This window comes from Nannospalax galili, unplaced genomic scaffold, assembly GCF_000622305.1.
Source record: "Nannospalax galili isolate Female #2095 unplaced genomic scaffold, S.galili_v1.0 scaffold453, whole genome shotgun sequence".
Classification (NCBI taxonomy): domain Eukaryota; kingdom Metazoa; phylum Chordata; class Mammalia; order Rodentia; family Spalacidae; genus Nannospalax; species Nannospalax galili.
Window position 1 is genome coordinate 2320006 of NW_008334081.1, and position 20932 is coordinate 2340937.

At 45.1% G+C, this 20932-nt stretch overlaps 1 protein-coding gene across 7 annotated transcripts in view; it reads right to left on the reverse strand.

Moving 5' to 3' along the window:
* Positions 1-2215: 2215 nt before the first annotated feature.
* The window catches only part of Pask (PAS domain containing serine/threonine kinase), a 44782-nt gene continuing 26065 nt past the window's right edge, over positions 2216-20932 (reverse strand). For 4 of the 7 annotated variants that reach the window (XM_029561655.1, XM_029561654.1, XM_029561656.1 and 1 more), the window contains 8 exons: positions 20445-20626; positions 19897-20064; positions 11515-11640; positions 11299-11433; positions 8139-8359; positions 5718-5851; positions 3906-4052; positions 2673-3117 (listed from right to left, as the gene is read on the reverse strand). In XM_029561655.1, the coding sequence (XP_029417515.1) occupies positions 2960-3117; positions 3906-4052; positions 5718-5851; positions 8139-8359; positions 11299-11433; positions 11515-11640; positions 19897-20064; positions 20445-20626 (1271 nt within the window). In that variant the 3' untranslated portion in view covers positions 2673-2959. Of the gene's footprint in view, positions 3118-3905; positions 4053-5717; positions 5852-8138; positions 8360-11298; positions 11434-11514; positions 11641-19896; positions 20065-20444; positions 20627-20932 lie in introns of all 7 variants that reach the window. The other 3 variants (XM_029561657.1, XM_008829143.3, XM_029561658.1) reach the window with 3 other exon arrangements.

Consider the following 20932-nt stretch of genomic DNA (forward strand, 5'->3'; position numbering starts at 1 on the left):
TGGGTTAAGCCCGTGAGCTCTTCTTTCCTGTCTCTTAAAGCAGCTCCACTGCAGCGAAACCAAACCATCCCCAGGCTAACACCGTTATTTCCGGTAAACTTGCCAGGAAAAGGGGCTTCACCTGTGCTAAAGATTCTACGAGGCCAAATAACCTAACTCTGTAATTGTGGAGGGCAGAATCGAATTATCTTGGTTATTTTTAATCCGCTGAGTTTAGCTCTTCTTTCCTGTCTCTTAAAGCAGCTCCACTGCAGCGAAACCAAACCATCCCCAGGCTAACACCGTTATTTCCGGTAAACTTGCCAGGAAAAGGGGCTTCACCTGTGCTAAAGATTCTACGAGGCCAAATAACCTAACTCTGTAATTGTGGAGGGCAGAATCGAATTATCTTGGTTATTTTTAATCCGCTGAGTTTGACAGTCCACTGGACCTGTCTGATCTGACATCGTCATCACCAAAAACTTTCAAATGTATTCTTAGTAGATAGACCTCTGGCCTTCACCAATCCCAAAACTAAGAATGTCATAACATCTGAAAGCTACAGTAACGGTTTCCCTGTTTTGCTGCATCCTTCCTAACTGTGGTCCTCACTGATGTGTTTGGTAAACGCTTTGATTTATGACTTTGTTCTGTAACTAATAAAACCTCACCTAATTACCTCCATAATGAACCAGGTCTTTTGAGACAACCTGTTCCTGGGCGAAAGGTTACTCGTTTTGGCTCACCTTTGAGGTGAGAGTTGTTTTGTATGGGCACTATGAAGCAGCTATCTTCCCTGAGCAGCCCAAAATTCTTCCTGAAATGGATCCAGTCTCAGATAAAGGTATTCAGTAAATTCTGTTCTTTAAATATCTTTGTTCAGGCTGACAAGATGACTAAAAAGGTAAAAACATTGCCACACAACCCGGAGGAATCCATGTAAAAGTGGAGGAAGTGAACCCACTCCAGAAAGCTGTAACACAAACTTGGGACCGTTGTCCTCTGACCTTCGCACACACACCAAAAGAAGTCTACCATTTGAGTCTGGGGAGATGGGTCAACACCCAAGAACACAAGCATGAGAATTAGAATTCAGATCCTAGCTCCCACATTAAAAGCTGGGTGTGGTCCCACCAATATTGATAACCCCAGCCCTTCACATAGAGGGGCAGAGATGGATCACTGGGGCTGGCTGGGTGCAAGTCTAGCCAAAAAAAAAAAAAATCTGAGCTCCAGATCTGGGAAGAGATACTGCCTCCAAGGAGTAAGACAGAGAGGAAGACACTCAACACCCTCTTCTGGTCTCTTTGTGCACACACATGCACATATACCTCACACATACACATATACACACACACAAAAAAAATCATGGCCCAAGTCATAAAATGGCAGGACCCATGATGACACACTTCCCCTTATAAACAGCAGAGCCTTCACAGCCCAGAGGTCTGGTTTGCCCTCAGGATGAAGCACCAGAATGTTCCAGACCAATCTGTATGCATTAAGTTTGCATCCTAGACCTGTCTGGACAAATAGCCTGGTCATCTTTGAGGTGACAGCAGTGAAAGATAGAAGGTGTGCTTTCCCAGCTGCCTAAATTCCACCACTTAACTCATAATACATAGTATACGTTATACATACGTCTTGTCAGCTTCTTAGCTGAGAAAAGGATCCAATTCTGTGTAGCCATACACATACCTGGTCTGTACTAGACACTGAGTTAGTGCTAAAGTATCTTTTGACAGGACTGTATCAAAAAGCAGGAAAGTTGTAATCTATGTAAAAACTAAAGAATTTGCTGCTTTTGTCTCACTATAAAATCTATTTTCCTTTTTTAAACACTCAGTTAACCCTCAAAATAAAAGTTGTTTATGCTTTTATATAACTAAAGTCTAAGAAAACACTACACCACCTCAACTTCTTAGAAAAAAATCTACAAACCTGAACAAATCATTCAACTCTAAAACAAGTGATGGCTAGAACAGAATTACTACAAAAATCTGACTACAACTTTACTTGTCATGAAACTCCCTTTTTGAACCAGACTTGAAACTCCAGGAGAAAAATTATCAGTTTGCAGCCTCAGAACTTTAGTCTCTAATTTTTTGTTTTTGTTTTTACAAACACCTGAAAAGCACCAAACTGTTACCAACAGCTTTTTTTTTTACTAATTAAAATAAATGGTCCTTGGAGAGCTAGGATTTTGCATTCTCAACCCACTGGATAATTGTCTGAAAAAAGAAATTTCTGCAACATCTTGCACTTTATAAGCGGCATAGAGACAAGGAAAAAAATGCTTCATTTTGGAAACAGCCTTGAGCATCTGAATTCTAAAGCAAACACATCACTAACTTCTGGGGGCTGGGCCTAGAGCTCCTCACAGAAACAGGGGTGGACCTGGAGGCCCCTACACAGACACAGGTTGGGTTGAAGAGTTTCACATAAGACACAGGGGTGGGCCTAGAGTCCCTCACACAGACACAGGTAAGGATGAAGCTCTTCCCATAGACATGGGTGGGGCTGGGCCAGTCACAGGATGTCTGTGAGTGCTGGCAGGGCATCACTGGTTGACAGATGACCAGTAGTCTTGGTGTTCTAGGCAAAGCCAAAATGGACTTCTTTAGAGTTGTGGCAAATGACCGGGTACAAAAATGGAAAAACAAAAGAAAACCAAGTATTTTTCCAACCAAGCAGTAGAATTAAAACACTCCTTATGCCTTTCTGAAGCTCATGACTTAAAGCTCTTTAATAATACAAAGTAACTGAACACTAGAATGCTTTTCCAAGGTCATAAAAAAACATGCATTAGAAGTCTATTTTATAAACCAAAAAAAAAAAAAAATAGTATTGCTGGCTTTGTTTGGCACTTAAACTTGCACAGGGGTTTGAAGGGGAATTCGTTTCTTGATAATTTCCTTTCTCCAGGTAGAAAGTCCTGAAATCCATAACCAAGTGAAGAAGATAAGGAGGAAGCTTGAGTTCAGCTGACTGGCAGAGAGGGGTCCTCAGGATGCAAGGAGTGCTGGCCACCAGGAGCCTCCCTAGGAGCAGGAGGCCCACAGACACCCTTTGTCTGAGCCACTTCACTTGGATTCCTCCTCCCAAGCTCCAGACTTGCAGTTGACAGCAGGCTACTTTCTAAAGGATCAAGAAGATATCATATTGCATGCTACCAAGAAAATATTCCTAAATATTTCTTGCTTCTGAAATCCCACTGGTAACATTCTTTTTTTAAAAAAAATATTTTATTTATTATTTATTTTATGTATATGAGTGTATTGCCTGCATGTATGTGAGTGCACCCATGTCATGCAGTGCTGCAGAGGTCAGAAGAGGGCTTCGGGTTCCCCTGGAACTGAAGTTAAGGACGGTTCATAGCCGCCATGTGCGTAGTGGGAATTGAACCCAGATCCTCTGCAAGAGCAGCCAGAGCTCTTAACCGCTGAGCCATCTCTCCAGCCGCCTGACTGGTAACATTCTAAAAGAACAGATCCAGCTAAGGTGCTGGGGGAATGCTAATCCCACAACCAACGATCCTAGGTTGGTCCACCAGTGCTCTGGCTTAAGGCTACCAGCCTTGTCTGATGAGACATGGCTCCCATCTAGCCCCAAAGCATCCAAGTCAACATCCATGTCCTTAGCCCCCTTTGACCCAGTCATACTCTTCAAACTATTGCCCTCTCCTCCCTCCTGGCCAAGACGTCCATGAGAACTTGTTCCCCCTCTAAGACTCATAGCCACATTCTGAACTCCAGAGCATCCAGGAGCCTCTGCACAGTCAAACCCTATCTCTCAGGCCAGTCACAGACTGATATGTGTGTCCAGGAAAGTGTGGAGGAGGGAGCCTCATCCAGGAAGGCAGCCTGGTCACCTCATTCAAAGCAAAGACACAGAGTGGGGGAGGAAGGGAGGCTGAGACTTCTCACCTGGCTGGTTGGTCCGACAAACCTCTTCCCAGGTGTAGTTAGCAAGGTTCACTGGCTGTGTCACCCAAGGGTCTATGATTAGCTTCTCCAGGGTGGTACGCCGCTCGGGGGCAGGATGCAGCAGTCCAGACACAAGGCTCATGAGTTCTGAGGACACAAAGGACACAGGTGGATCCACATTGGGACCAAATGGGTTTGTTATTGTTGTTTTGTGTTTTGTTTGTGACAGGGTCTCCCTGTAGCCTCGGGTGGCCTGGAACTCACTATGTAGACCAGACTGGACTTGATCTCAGAGATCTTCCTGCCTCTGCCTAGCAGGTTGTGATCAAATGTAACACATCTCCAACCTATAGATTCTAGGATACCCTGCCCCCACAGAACCTCTCACAAGGAAAGAAGGCAGCCAGAAGTCCTAAGTCATGAGCCTGGCTGGGTATGCTTAGGGAAAGTCTTTAAGAGAGTTTATTGCCTCTAAAACAAAAGCCTGGAGGTCAGGATCCAGCTTGACCAAAGCTCAGATGGCATGGAGCTTCCTAACCTGCCTGCTCACAGAGGCACTGGCTTGTAATGAGTGACTGACAGTAGACATGTCAGGAAGGGGGAGGAGGTGGCCAGCAGGGGCACCCCAGATCATCCTGTGGGGAAGTAGTATGAGCTCATCCTTGGATCTACATTTGAGTCCTGTTTCCTCCAAGTATGTGCATGCTGATCAGGCCTCATCATTGGAACCCAATCTGTAGTGTAGTGAGAACCCATGGAGCAGGCCCTGGAACAAAACAGTGAATCACAAAAATCACAGCATCACAGGCATCCACAACTTAGTAAAACCCTAACTTCAGGCTGCTGTAGAGGAGTGTGTCCCTCCCAATGTATGTTTGAGTGCTTAGCCCCAATCTACGATACAAGGAGGAAGGGTGTTCAAGGAGGTTATGAAGAGTAGGGAAACAGACTGGGGTTAGTGTCCTAAGAGGAAAAAGGACTAGAGTCCCTCTCTATTCACCATAAGGATCTAGCAAGAAAGTACCATCAAAAGCCAGGAAATAGCCTCACCAAGCCCTGAATCTGCCACCAACGTGGCCTTGAACTTCTAGCTCTGGAAACTACAAAATGACCATCTACTGCTTAAGGCCCCATCTGTGGGATTCTTACAACAGACAGATGCTTCCAACTTAAGCAGAGGCCAAGGCATAAGCTTTCTGTGTGAAGATCCCTGTCACCACATGACTCTTCACAGTAAGTGACTACTGTGGAACCACAGAATGCCAAGCTGGAAGGAGCCCCAGCTGACATCTGAATTTATGGGCTCCTCTAGGCTACAGGCTCCTAAGGTAACTGCTCCAAGCTTCAGAAGTGTTTCTGGCCTCTGAGCCTACATCCACTGGATACCCTGGCCCGCATTCCAGATATAAAGTACCACTTGGTCTCAACCTGCCATCTCACGCTGCTTACAAGGTTTCTGTATAAGGACACTTTCCATGGGAGTTACTGAGGGGTCAAGTCTCTCAATGCACTGATACTCCACTCCTCCACAATGGAGTTCTTGACCTACACATCTGATCTCACAGGTACCACCACAGGCAAGGTTACTGACTACAAAGTCTCTCATTTGCAAGAGGGCCTCAAGGATGCAAGGAACACTAATAAAAACTAAAATAAAAAGTTGTTTTTGAGCCATACAAATTATTATGCTCAGATCAAAGCATTAGAGTAAAAAAGGTAAATGAGGTCATCAGCGTGGACATAGAGGACAAACAAGAGAGCTGAGCACTGTCAAGACAGTGGCATCATTTGCCACCTGAGGGTCATGCTCACCTTGGGACACCAGGAACGGGGGATGTATGGCTGCCTCCATGGTTTCCTCCACCTCACAGAAGGGATTCTCCTCGAAAATCAGTGTGTAAAGTGTAACCCCCAGAGACCACATCTCCAACTCTGGACCTCTGTAGCTGTAAGGAGGAACAGAGAGCATTTCAGAGCCTCACTGTGCCCAATACAAAGCTCACTAAGCCAGCCCCACCCTGAGTACCTGAACCTTCCACCCCCAGCCAAAGACTGGCATTCCATTGGCCATTCAGGGCTCCCTCAAGCAAGAGACCCTGCACCTGACCTGGAAACGGAGGGCTTCCTGGAGGAGAGGAAGGCAGAGAGGCAGGTAGCAAGACACCACTCAGTCTCACTGGGGTCAGCATCGGAACACAGTGGTGCTGTGCCCCACAGAAAGACCATATGATGACACAAGGGGGATGCTCAAGGTTGAGGCAAATAAGGAGAAATAAGGGACAATGTGTGGTGACAGCTGTAGGACAGAGAAATGAGTGGTAAGATGGAGAGGTATACCAGGACCTGGACCAACTGCTACAGGAGCAATGCTGGAAGACGGTAGGTGTCAGCATTCTCACCTCACCTACGCTGTCAGCCACAGCAGGCAGGCTGTATGTGGCCAAGCCAGTGCATGCTGACCTGGAGAAGAAGGTGTAAAAGGAAGGAGGAAGAGTGTTCATAGGGGCAGAATCTGGAATCAGAATTCAGTCAGTCTTTAGTCTAGGACGGAGGAAGATGACAAGGGGGAAGGGTCAGAATGCTCAAGGACGTGAACTAAGACCAAGAAGTCTGCGAGCAGGAGCAGCCCAAGTACAACCACAAAGGAGAGGGAGCGAGCAGACAGGAGAAGGCACAGTGCAGAGTGGGTGGCTAGAGGAGAAGTTGAAAAGGGGTAGGAGGGGGGAGATAAGCACTGTGATAGAAGCTTCACAGCCTGGATGTGGCTCGGCAGACTGGACACATGGCATGTACTGTGGGCCAGTGTACATGCAATTCCTCTTCAATACCTCCTATACACCAGCCTACTAGATGATGGTACCAGAGCAGGGCACTCAATGGGAACAAGGGCAACCAGATCATATCTGAGGACATAGCTTGCTGTGAAGGCTTTGAACACACAGAGGGCCCCCAAAGGGAAAGTTTTCTGCCCCCACATCATGCTCTGCTGTTTGCACAAAGCTCAGTCATACAGTACACAGAGGCCAGCCTAGCATGGGCAGGGTTGCAGCAGGCTAGAAGACCAAGTGCCAGGAGTCAATGTGAGCTGCCTAGAACCTTCACTTACTGACTTGAAAAGTGCCGTAGGAAAACACAGACCTAGGCGCTGGTCACACAAAACCTCACCCCCACTGCAGAGGGTTTCTCACACAAACCTGATAAAGTATGGTATGGTATGAGAAGACACTTTGGAATCAGGCCCAGGATGAAATCCGGCTTTGACTATGCCTATCTGGTGACCCTACACACTATCCTACAGGACCACACAAAGCTAGACATTCTGTCCCTCTGACCACCCATTCTCCTCCTAAGAATCATGCTATATGTTTCTCACAATCTATATGGGTGAAGGACGAAGATACCATGGGGTGACTCTGACTTAGGAAGGTAATTTTATACACTTTGTTTATATGTGGATGAGAAGAGAAACCACTGTCAGTAGTTTCTACTCAGGCCCTGCACACATGTGGGCAATGACCTTTTTCTTCTAATTGGTCTTTCTGAGACAGGGTCTTCCTGTAGCTCCAGCTGGCCTAGAACTCACTATGTAGACCAGGCTGGCCTTGAACTCACAGAGATCCACCTGCCTCTGCCTCCTGAGTGCTGGGATTAAAGGCACGGGCCACCACACCCGGCCAACAAAGGCCTTCTTTTCAATTTTTCTCTCATAGGCTCCCAAGCTGCAGAGCAGCATACTCAGCTTCCATTCGAAAGCCTGCTTCCCCTAGGCTGAACACAGGCAAGTAGGTCCAAGATCAGAGTCTAGCCCAGAGCCTCCACTGCCCCAGGGCTCCATTTTTCACAGCATCCCTCATCCTCTCTCGCCCTATTGCTTGATTACTTGTATGGCCAGGCAAACAAGAATATTAAAATGATTAGTCCTGTCACCAAAATAAGGAAACCTAGCAAAAGAGGTTTTCATTTTTCATTTACTTGAAAAAATCCCATCTTTGGGGACCTTTCTCGTCTTCTATTTTTCTAACTTTCTATTAAGCTACAACAATCAAAAGTTGAAGAAATAAGAGAACGGGTCCCTACATCCATCATCCAGCTTCCCCACTTCTTCAGAATATTACCCTTCATCACTCAACAAGGAGGCATGCACTGAAACCATTTCTCCCCAAAATCACATCAGTCATGGGCCCAAAGGAAGAGGCAAGAAGAGGGCACACTGCAGGATCATGCCATACGTACGGATTCCCCATGAGAACTTCAGGTGCACAGTACTCAATTGTTCCACAAAACGTGTAGAATAGCTTGCCCCTTTCCAAGTAGGCAGCTGAGCCAAAATCTATCAGCTTAATTGTGAAATCTTCAGCAATCACGATGTTCTCATCCTTGATGTCTCTATGAATGATGCCTTGTGAGCGGAGGTATCCCACAGCAGACACCAGCTGCAATAAGATGCCGGGGGACTTCAAAAGCAGTCAAGCAAAACACACATTAAAATAAACATGAGGAAGAAAAAAGGAAAAGAGCAGCAAAGGAAAAGTAAACATTCCCCAGGGCACAGTTCTGAGTGTTGGAGATGTGATTCAACATTGACAGGAGGCACAACAGCACTGGGAGGTGGCATCACTGTATCTGGCATAGGTGAACCAGCAACAAAACTCATGATTCATGATCTCTGTTGCTCCTAACAAAACCCACCCAGCAGACACTCAGTTGCCCCATGACCATCTCAGAAGGAAAGACATGCCACCAAGGAGATAATTAAAGACAAGTGGACCAGCAAGGTATGAGTGCTGGTCGGTGTCTGTGTGGACACCCTCAGCTCATTGGGAAGCGAAGTGTCTTACCCAGAGGGCAGGCAGAAGTCAGAGCAGGAGCAGAACTCCTGCTGCAGGGCTCCAGCCTCAGCCAGCACATCCACCACCATGTGAAGTAAGTATCTCCACAGGAAATGTTTTGTGTATAGATACTCTCTTCCAGAAGGCAGTCATGACAGCACCAATCTACCCAGGCACACTGCATTTTTGATGGTGGAGGTCTTACTGTTGTATTCAGTAAGAATCATAAAGGTCTACCTGCATCAGAATTTGAACACCGACTAGAGCAATCAACTTAAAGATCTCAAGGATATAGTCAATCATTTTGATCTTTAGAGACAATTTTATATTTCCACATGAAAATCTTTGAATCAGAAGCAATAGTTATGGCATGTCAACAAAGCCCAGCCAATTAACTTCCATTTAATATAAAAACGTACATTTATAAACACATGTATGCAAATGATACGTGCCTATGTATTTACATACATAATTTAAACACACACATGTACATGCATGTATGTGTGTGTACACACCCTCAGGCATACATGTATGCATATACTTGTATATTTGTAAGCCTATGAACATGCATGAACACTGGAGCACAGATTGGCCTTGAATTCTCCATCCTTCTGGCCTCAGTCTCTAGGAACAGTAAGATTACAGATGTATAACTGCCATATTTTAACTAGACTGCAGAGTCTCACCATAACTAAGTCGTACTTCTCTTCAGAAGCCATCCTTCCTCCAGGCCCCAGTCTTGCCCTATCCCACATAGCTGCCCATGGTGTTGTCCACAGGCTCCAGTCCCATCATTGACAAACCTGATAGATATGATCTGAGAGGCAATTTACATGACGATAAACTTTTGTAAGTAAGCTATGATTCTATATCTACACGTAATAACATATATATGTACGTGTATTTATAAAGGGACCACAAATAGTCTTGCAATTTTTTTTTTTGTCTTTTTGAGACAGTCTCCCTGTAGCCCCAGCTGTCCTGGAACTCACTATGTAGACCAGGATCATCTGAACTCACAGAGATCCAACTGCCTCTGCCTCCCGAGTGCTGGAATTAAAGGCGTGCACCACCACACTCGGCTATTGTTAATTTTTATTTTTTCGATCTTTTTGAGACAGGGTCTCCCTGTAGCCCCAGCTGTCCTGGAACTCACTATGTAGACCAGGCTGGCCTTGAACTCAGAGAACCGCCTGCCTCCTCCTCCCGAGTGCTGAGATTAAAGGTGTGCGCCACCAGGCCGGCTTTTTAAAGCATAACACTATAGTTACCTTGTCATGACTCCCCAAACTGACAATTGTGAGTTAGCATCATTTAACATGTGACACAAATACTATATGCCACAAAAGCTTCAGAAAAAAATATTTGCCACCAATTGAAATAAAAAAGTAGGGGTGGGGATGTAGCTCAGTTGGTAGAATGACTTCCTAACCTGCACAAAGTCCTGGGTTCAATACCTAGCACTGTACAACTTGGTGCATGCCTGAGGCAGGGTGGTCAGAAGCTCATGGCCATCCTGGCTACAAGAGATCCTGTCTAAAAGAAAAGCTGGTGTGCTTTAATCATTACCTAACACCTGGGAGGCAGAGGCAGGTGGATTCTTGTGAGTTCAAGGCTAGCCTCATTTACATATAAAATTCTAGGACAGCTAGGGCTACATAGTGAGACCTGGGGGGCGGGGGCAGAGGGAGAGGGGAGGAGAAAGGAAGGAAGAAAGGACAAATATCAAATATACAATCTCCAACACAGGAAGTGGAGGGTTATTCTTTCTATACACCATGATGCCTAAAACTCATAAGCAGAAGCCTGAAAAACCTTCAGAAATCTAATGACTTCTGGAAGTTTACAACTTTGAGGAAGAAATGTCAATTTATAGAAGCTGTCACTGGGACTCACATCATTTCCAAGAAGCAAAGGACAGCATGAATGGTTCACACCCTTCCAGGATCACCTAGGGTAGAACCACTGCCCTCCTTTCCCTCTCCACTTCCCGGACACCTTCTAGATGTGCTGATCACTTTCTCATTGCTATAAAATAACAAGTGAGCAAAGATCTATATATACTTAAGTAAAAAACAAACGAAGATGAACTTTGCAACATGGTATCTCCCATATAAGTCTTTGTGCTGCTTTAAGCACTCTCTGATTTACTAACAGCTTGTTCATGTAGGCAACTAATGGTTTCTACTGTACACATTAGAGATTAAGGCTATACAGGAGATCCATGACTGATGGGGACACAAACTCAGATCAAAGGTATGGACTCACAGCCAGTGTGATAGCTTTGTGGTTTAATGTTTGTGATTGGTAAAGAAATACCTGCATGTGTATAAATCAACTTTAACCACTGAACACACTTCTCTAATCATTCCTTCCAACCTCACTTTCTCTACTTCAATCACAGAATTTTTTTTCCAAAGTGTGTACTTATTCTGTAACCCCAAGGCTGAAGGCTGAGACTGGCTCACTGAGAAAACCCTGCACACATGCCACTGATCCTTGCAGCCATGGGGCATAATCACACAAGCCCATATCCACCCTACACAGCCCTGGCCCACTCTCACTTGTCGGAAAATGTAGCTCGCCAGGGGCTCATCCAGGCTGGGACGGCGATCGATGAAAGCAAAGAGGTCCAGGCCGGAGCCGTGCTTTTCCATCACCAGCTGGAAGAAGCCTTGGTTTTCAAATACATCCAGAACCTGAAAAAAGACAAGGGCAGGTCCAGGTCTGCTGTTAAGGAGCAACACGAGGGTGCCAGCACATAGAAAATCACCATCTACCTTGATTATGTTGGCATGTTCCACCTTGGACAGAATCGCAATCTCCAAAGTAACTTTTCCAAGTTTGGGGTCCTCAATCCAACAATCCTCCAAAACCTTCTCCTTCTTAATAAACTTTACCACCACCTACAAGGGAAACAGAGGGAGGAAGTCCTCTAGCATCTGTTAAACCTGGTGCCCACTTTGGACTGCACAGCAGGCAGAGCAGGCAGAGCTGCTGCAGTTATCTCCTCCAAGCTCCATGGCCCTGCAGCAGGAAGAAAGAAAGGAGGAGGCCAAAGCCCGTCAGAAATGCTGGTAGTTCTCCCTGTCCTATCATGGACAGGATGGGTAGGATGGAGGTCCCAGGAGGTGCTGAGGAGCCATGGCCAGTACTGGAGAAATGGGATCCCAGAAACCTTAGGGCCGTGTTCCGATAACAACCTACATCACCCCAGTTTTCATACTATGTAACCTGATCAAGAGAATAAGAGAATTCATGAGAGGCCTGCAGGACAGAGAAAATGAAACTATCACTGTTGGATGAAGGTCAGCCCTGACACTAAGGCTGACCAGCAGGCCTGGTCTAAGGTTCCCTGCAAGCCTAATGGGTGTGGTAACCATGAGAAATGCTTCATGGTAACAACAGTTGGTCAGTTACAGGTGCAGTGGACAACAATTCCACCACAAGGAAAGAAATACTGGGAACTGGAGAGATGGGTCAGTGGTTAAGAGCACTGGCTACTCTTGCACAGAACCTAGGTTCAGTTCCCAACACCCACATGGTGGCTAACAACCACTGGTAACTCTAGTTGCAGGAGATCTGACATCGTCTTCTGGCATCCACAGGCATTCCATGACATGGGTGCACTTACATACATGCAGGCAAAACACTCATATACATAAAATAAAAATAAAATAAATCCAAAAAATATAAATAAATACTGTGTGTTGTTTGCTGTAAAGACAGTCTTTCAACAGAAAGTTGAGGATGTAAAGACACCAGCAAGACTTGTTCCAAAGACCTGATCTTCTACTGAAGAGTAGATGATAAATTGCATCATGTACTAGGGAACAATGTGTGGCCAAGACAAATAAGTGAGCAATGAGGCACTGAGGGGCAGGAACAGGGAGGGAAACTAGAAGAAAGGCTCTGGAGCAAGTTCCCAGACCACAATGGGGGGCAGGGGAGGAGTGGGACAGAAGTGGGAGCAGCAACAAGACATTTCTGCAACATACAACCATCTCCCACAATGATCAGGAGAGAGGAGATACAGCTTGGGTGAAGCAGACAAATTCCGAGGACAGCTGAGAGGGAGGGCCATGACTTGTCCAGGGCAGAGACTTAAGTGAACACAGGAAGATGAAGAAGAAACAAAACAGTGATCCTGAAGAGCCGAGAAGGGATTAATGCCTGGGAAGGGAGAGCAACAGCCAGAGATGCTCTGTTTCAGACATGTTTAAGCAGATGCTTGCTGCCTGCCAACCTGGGCAAGTAGACAAAAAGGAGGGCCTTCTCCTGGAGCTACCACAAGCCTGAAGTGAGTTTCAGAGAGGGGAAAGGATTGGTAAAAATGAAAAAAAAAAAAAAGTCTTTTAAAATAAAGAAAGCTATGCCGGCCGTGGTGGCGCACACCTTTAATCCTAGCACCCAGGAGGCAGAGGCAGGTGGATCTCTGTGGATTCAAGGCCAGCCTGGTCTACATAGTGAGTTCCAGGACAGCTGGGGCTACAGGTAGACCCTGTCTCAAAAAGACCAAAAAAAAACCAAAATAAATAAATAAATAAAATAACAAAATAAAATAAAATAATAAAGAAAGCTTTAAGCATTCAGATGGAAGTCTTACCAAATATCAGGCAAGAACACACAGACACATACGCACATCCTTAAATTCGGGTGACTTTTTTGAAATAAAAAGCTTTGAAAAATCCAGGGGGGGAATCAGATTGCTGGGCAGCAAAATTTACTTCAAAATAATGGTAGATAACAATAGATACAGGTTTAAAAAGTCCTGAGAAAGGGCTGGGTGGGGTGGCACATGCCTTTAATCCCAGCACTCGGGAGGCAGAGGCAGGCAGATCTCTGTGAGTTAAAGGCCAGCCTGATCTACATACTGAGTTCCAGGACAGCTGGGGCTACAGGGAGACCCTGTCTCAAAAAGACAAAAAAAAAAAAAAAAAAAAAGTCCTGAGAAGAACATACCTTTGTACATTCAAGGACTGAAAGTATACTATCCATGTATTCCTCTTAAAAACAGAAACAAAAACAGGGCCGGGCATGGTGGCGCACGCCTTTAATAGTAGCACTCAGGAGGCAGAGGCAGGTGGATCTGTGAGTTCCAGGCCAGCTGGGGCTACTGGGAGACCCCATCTCAAAAACACCAAAAAAAAAAAAAAAGCAAGCAATATATTCCAGTAAAAGTCAAGAAACTGGTACAAGAATAATGTAGACATGCCAGGTATGACAACACACACCTGTAATCCCAGCACATAGGAAGTGGAAGCACGAGGATTACAAATCCAAAGTCATCTTCGCTACCTATTGAGTTCAAGGCAGCCTGAGCTAAAAGAAATCCTGGATCAGAAAGGAAAAAAATAATGTAGTTTTTACCACAGAACAAATTTATACAATGAAATTACAAAACTCTGTTGAAAGAAACTGAAGATCTGCAGAAATGAAAAGACAGCCATGTTAATGAATCAGAAGAATCAGTTCTTAACTGTTCATGTTAAGAATCCCCAAGTTGAGCTACAGCTGTTATAACAACCCAGCTACTTTCCTGAAGAAATGGACAAGATGATCCAAAATTTTTATGAAATTTCAAGACTGCCAGGCATGGTGGCACATGCCTTTAGTCCCAGCACTCATAGAGATCCAGGCCAGCCTGATCTACATTGCAAGTTCCAGGCTAGCTGGGGCTACAGGAAAACCTTGTCTCAAAAAGATCAAAAAAAACAAAACAAAACAAAAACCCTAAATTGCAAGACAGTCAAAACAATCTTGAAATAGCCAAAATAATCTTGACTAACATTTTCCAGTTTTATAACTTATTACAAAGCTATAATCATCAAAGAGTATGGTACTGGCTCAAAGACAGGTATACAGCAATAGAATAAGAGAGCCAGGAATAAACCCACATATGCACAGCCGGTTGATTTTTTGACAGGGTACCAAAGAATAGTCTAAAGAAGCAGTGCTGCTAGCCCCATACAAAAAGTGAAGTTGGGGCTGAGGGATGGCTCAGTGGTTAAAGCACCTGCTGAGCTAGCATGAGAACCAGACTTTGGATCCCTAGAGTCCATGTATGCCAAGGTAGGCATGGTGGCCACCCAGCACTCCCAGCACTCAGAGGCAGAAGACTAGGAATCCAAAAAGTAAGCTTACTAGCTAGACTTGCTGTATGGACAAGTTCTGGGTTCAACTGTGAGGCTCTGCCTCAGTGGGTATAGTGAAAGAGATGATTAAAGGAAGACTCCCAATGTCAATCCTGGGCTTCCATGCACAATGCACGTGTGTGCATGTGTGCATGTTAAAATTATAACACATGGATGACAGAATTCAAACAAGACTCAAATACACTATTATGGAAATGTGAATAAAAGTCCCCAGAATCAAAAAAAAAAAAAAAAACCCTTCTGTCTTCAAACTGGACTTCTTCCTGCAAGGCTGATCAACTGATTAGAACTTCAATGAATGTGGAGAGTTTGGAATGTTGCAAGTTCAGAGTCTAACTACCATTTATCTCAGGCCATCTTCAGCCCCCTAAACAGCCACTCCTTGCTACCTCTGTTTCTGATCTAACATCCTGTGACAAACAGATTAAAAAAAAAACCTCTTAGACTGTATTATCCTAGCAGACCACCTGGTCTCACCAATCATTAAGGCTAAGAATGTCATCAGTTAGCATCTAAAACTATAGTAAAAAACCCCTCACTTTGCTATGACCCACCTACTGAATGTATCCTCCAATGTATTTGAAAAATGTCTTGATTTATGACTTTTCTTTATTCTGTCACTATAAAAATGAAAGAAAACTGTTACCACGCTAGAACATGGTATTTGGGGAAATCTAAATCTGTGTTCCCGGGCCATGGTCACTCATATTTGGCTCCAGAATAAACCAACTCTTTATTCTTTAAGGTGAGAGCTGTTTATTTCATTGAAGATTCAGTTTGTCAAGATGTGACACAGTCTCAATAGACATCACTAATACATAATAAGCAAAGTCCAAAAATATTCAAAACTATGTCAAGATTGGCCCCTGAGTACTCTAACTCAAGATCACTGCTCACTTGTAGCATATCTGATCTGTACTATGGCATTAATTTTACAAGTTTTCTTGCCATTTTGGAAAAAAAAAAGTAATAATATCAGGATTAACTGAAAGCTCCAGTTTCTAGAGATGCACTAACTTTCAAAGCTCAGTGGCTGACCTACATGAACATGGCTAATTTATTTTTTAATTTTATATACATGAGTGTTTTGCCTGCATATAAGTCTACCTATGTGTGCAATGGCTGCAAAGGCCAAAAGAGGGCATCAGATTCCCTGTATATTAGTTAGTTCTGTTGCTGTGAAAAAAACACCATGACCAAGGCCAATTTATAGAAGGAAGAGTTTATTTAGCTTACAGTTCCAGAGCATTAGAATCCACCTTGGTGGATCCAGCACCATATGAACAATGCCTCCTAAAACCTCCAAAAACAGCGCCACCAACTGAGGACAAAATGCCCTAATACTTGGAGCCTAAGAGAGTCATTCTTACTCAAACCACTACATTCTACGCCCTGACCCAATAGGCTCATGATATAAAATGCAAAATGCATTTACTCCATCTTCTAAAATCCCATAGTCTTTACCAACTTCAATACTATTCAAAAGTCGAGTCCAAAGTCTGTTCTGAGATTCAGGACAATCTCTTAACTGTAAGCCCCTGTAAAATCTAAAGACAAATTACATACTTACAACATGCAATGAAACCAAATACACATTCTCACTCCAAAAGGAATACTGAGAAAACACTAGACCAAAACAGGACCAAAAGCCAGCAGGGCAAACACTAAATCCAGTAGCAACATGTTCAACTTCTGGAACTTCACTTTGGACTTAGATGGCTCTGACACTCCAGCTTTGCTGCATGCAACACATCTCTCTCTTGGGCTGGAATCACTCTGTGAATGCAGCTCTACTAGGCAGATATCTCATCTCTAACTCTCCAGCATCCTGGGGTCTCCACTGCCAACCAGGTTTCACCTTCACAGCTTCACAATGGCCTGTCAGGGCCTTCTTTATGCAGGGACACCCCTGTTGTACACTGCCTGGTCTCTGTGGTGCTCTGAAACTGTGGAGAAAGAACCAATGACCCCTTTACTCTTGTATCTTTCATGCCTCTAAGTCCAGCACTATATGAACAACACTGCCAAGTTCAGCTGCCAGCCTGGGAGGGGCCTGCTTCATCCACATTAGCAGCTTTTCTATGTTCTGGTTTTCTAGGAACAGAATCCCCTCCAGCATTTTCCTTTCACAGGTGTGTTCTTTTTACCCTGAAGGCACTCTTTCCACTGTTTAAGTGCACATCTCTAGGCCTGTCCTTTATGGCTCTACTCTCCTTATCAAAGAGAGCCTCTCCTTCAGCACATGCCTTGGCTCCAACATTAATCTTCCTAGTGCTCTTTTTCTTTTTTTGTCTTTTCGGTCTTTTTGAGACAGGGTCTCCCTGTAGCCCCGGCTGGTCTGGAATTCACTACGTAGACCAGGCTGGTCTTGAACTCACAGAGATCCACTTCTGCCTCCTGAGTGCTGGGAACTCTTGCTCTTTTTCAATCCAAACTGTACATCCTGCATTTCTTTCTGCCCCATTTGCTCTTTTTCATTGTAGAGCTCCATAATATTCACCATGAATAACGACATCACCAATTCCACATTAGGCTGTCTTGAAATTTCCTCTGCCAAAGAAATTAGGCACAGGGGGTTTGCATGACTGTCCCCCAAAGGTTCCAAGTTTTTGGACACTTGTCCCCAGTTTATGGGGAGGGTCATGGCATCTTCAGGAGGTATGGCCATGCTGGTGTAAGCATATCACTGGGGGTGGGCTTTGAGAGTTCTTAAGACTTACTGAATTCCAGTCTCTTTGCTTCCTGTGCCTGCTTGAAGATGTGATAGCTAGCTTTCTGCTCTGGCCACCTCTGCCACCACACCTCCCCTACCATTATCCCTCTGAACCGTAAGCCAAATAAATTCTTCCTCCCATAAGTTGCTTTGGTCAGTGTTTTTATCACAGCAATAGAAAAGCAACTAATATACCCTGGAAGTAGAGTCTCAGATGATTGTTAGTTGCCATGTAGGTGCTGGGACCTGAACCTGGGTCCTCTGCAAGAGCAGCTAATGCTCTTAACCACTGATCCATCTGTCTAGACTCCTGGCTGATTTTTGACAAAGGTACCAAGATAATCCAATGTAGAAAGAACATCTTTTCAACAAGTGACACTGATAGGGGGTGAGCATATGCAAAAAGTAATCAGGCACATCTTGTAATACATACAAAAATCACCCAAATTATATCCAGTATGGATCTCAGTATAAAACCTATGACCTTAAAATGAAAAGATCTAGAAACATAGGAGAAAATACTTATGAACCTTGGGTCATACTGAATATCAAAAGGATGATCCATAAGAGAAAAACTGATAAATTGAGCTAATTAAAATTAATTACATGAGGTCAGCAAGCTAGCGAAGCAGGCAAAAGCAGTTGCCATGCAATCCCCATGACTTGAGTTAAATCCAAAAACACACGGAAGATAAAAGGACAGAACTGACTTCACAAAGTTGTCCTCTGACCTCCACTCATGTCATGGCATGTGTATGTCCACATACACACACAGTAGTAAACAAAAACAATTTTAAATAATGATGTATCTGTGAGAGCTTTCCTGAGAAGATTAACTCAGGGGGAAAACTGTCCCAGAATGCGGCCTGCACCAACCCAAGCTGGAATCCAGGAATGAACAAAAAAAGGTGGAAGGAGGAAGTCAGCTGAGCAACACAGAAACCCTAAATAAATTCCATATATAAGCATAAATGAGAAAAGAATAAAGATGTCCAGTGAGATGGCTCAGTGAGTACTGACATCTTCCACACCAGCCTGGCGACCTGGTTTTGATCCCCAAACCCACGAAAAGATGGAGAGACCTGACTCCACAAGGTCACCCACTGAAGTCCACACACAGGCTGTAACATGCATGTATGTGCATAATTGTGTGGGCATACGCATGTGCATACACACAAACACACACACACACAAATGCAAAAAAAATTATATATATAAAAATACTTCAGTGGGCTAAAAATAAAATGCAATGTCTTCAATAAAATGTGTTCACTGGGAGATATAAGGAACCATAGTGACAGACTGGAGCGTCAGGGAAACCAGCGGCATAACTGTCAAGGAACACTGCTCTGTGGGCCCTGGCCAGCATGACAAAAGGGAAGGAAGGATAAGAAGTGAACCACAGAAAGGAAAGACAAAATTGCCATGCTATAGGGAAAATCCTAATACATTCTGAAAAACTGCTAGAACCAGGAATTGTGAGGCAGCAACTCAGACACAGACCTTTGGTGCCTTCTAGCAACAAGTGATTAGAAGGCACAGAGGGTAAAAGATCCCACGGCAGCACTCCAGGGTCCTCCAGGATCCAGATGGCAGTGCATGCCAGGCAGCCTGACAGTGTCACACAAGAGGTGGATGCTGCTTCTTAGGAGCAAGGCTGGTACTAAAACCACAAAATACACCAAGGCTCAAATCCCAATGGGATTTTGGAGGGCAGGACAGTGAGTTCTAGGGCTCACACAGAGGGAAACAAGTAGGGATGGCCATAACGACTGGGGAAGGCAGCCAACTGTCTGCACCCTGGAGGCATGAGGTACAAACCAGCTGAGAGCTACAGTCAAACCTGGACAGACCCTGAGAGTGATTATTAGCTAGCTTGCTTCCTCGTGTAGTGAGGACATTTTTTTTTTCCAATTGAGCAGAAGAGGTTCTAAGTTTAGTTTTAAAAGTGAGTTTGCATGCCATGCCCATGAGGTATATGCCATGGACAGCAGGAAAGCAGTGTGAGTCCCATGCTCAGAAGAGGGGAGCAGCCAACAGAGCTGCAGGCCTAGCCAGGGCCTGGGAGCCTTCAGGAAGCAAAGTCTGTATCTGAGCTCATCAGGGCTGCTGCCTAGGGTCATGTGTACTTTGCTGGGAGCCTCCTCTTCGTATCCAGAAAACACCCATATTCTGGACTGCGCTCTCCATGCCCTGCACAGAGGGGCCTCCTTCCCCCACTTTATGTACAAAGTTCCAGATGTACATAAAGATCAGGGGATCACTGGGGGCCATCCCCACAAGAACCCAAGTACCTCTTTGTTGTGCTCCTTCTCCACTGCGGTCCACACGAAGCCAAAGGCACCGCTGCCAAGTGGGCTGAGGGTACTGTATTTGTGAGAGTACGCACCCTCACAGGCTGCCAGCCCCTCCAGCTCTGCAGGTGTGGGAGACTCCTCAAACCAGGGCTTGGCCCTGAGCACCTGCAGACACAAAGGTTCGGGAGATCAAAGCCACCTCATCTCCAGCAGTATGGCTCCCTCATCCATGCTGCGCCCATCTCCCATGCCCTCAGCGGGTGGCCTGAAAATCTCTCTCCATGGAGCCCTCTGGCAGTATCCACCCATCAATCTCCACTGGACCATGTACAAATGCCTCTACACTCCACTGCACACACAGGGCATACTCATGTTTAAAGCACTACATTTGCTTTACATTTACACAGGGTATTAGAACACAATGTTTAAAGGCCACAAACAGACCTTACACCCACCCCAATCAAAAGAAGGGCAGCAATGCCACCTGGAAAATCTAAAGCACAGTAAAAAGTAAATAGAGGACTGAGCTGACCACAGATACCAACCCCCCCAAGGTCGGATCCAGAGAGTTCGGACATGGAGTGGGTAGAGCCAGGCAGGCTGGCGAGGAGCAAGCGGGTCCTGGTCACTGAGTCCCAATGGCTATGCAGGAGGTCCTTCACCAGCCAGCAGCAGAAGAGGGTTGCAGATCCCTGGAGCTCTACTCGCTTCACTTCAAACTGTACACCTGAAAGGCAAGAAGTTGGAAGAAGTATAGCACTCTGCTGATTCCTCAGCTGAACTCACCAAGCACCACTATGATTGATAAGCCCATTCCCCAGTGCAGCAAGATCCCACAAAGCAGACCAGGCCAAGGGCAGAAGCAGGAGAAAAGCCTTCAGGACCAGCCCTAAGCTAGGTGCAGTGAATCATCACAGCATGCAGAGTAGCCAAAAGACACCCTTGGGAGAGCTATATAACACCATAGCTCAGAAAGCCTGGACAGAACAGGTCCCCTGCCTTCAGGTGACGTGAACATTCGGCCAGTGCATGT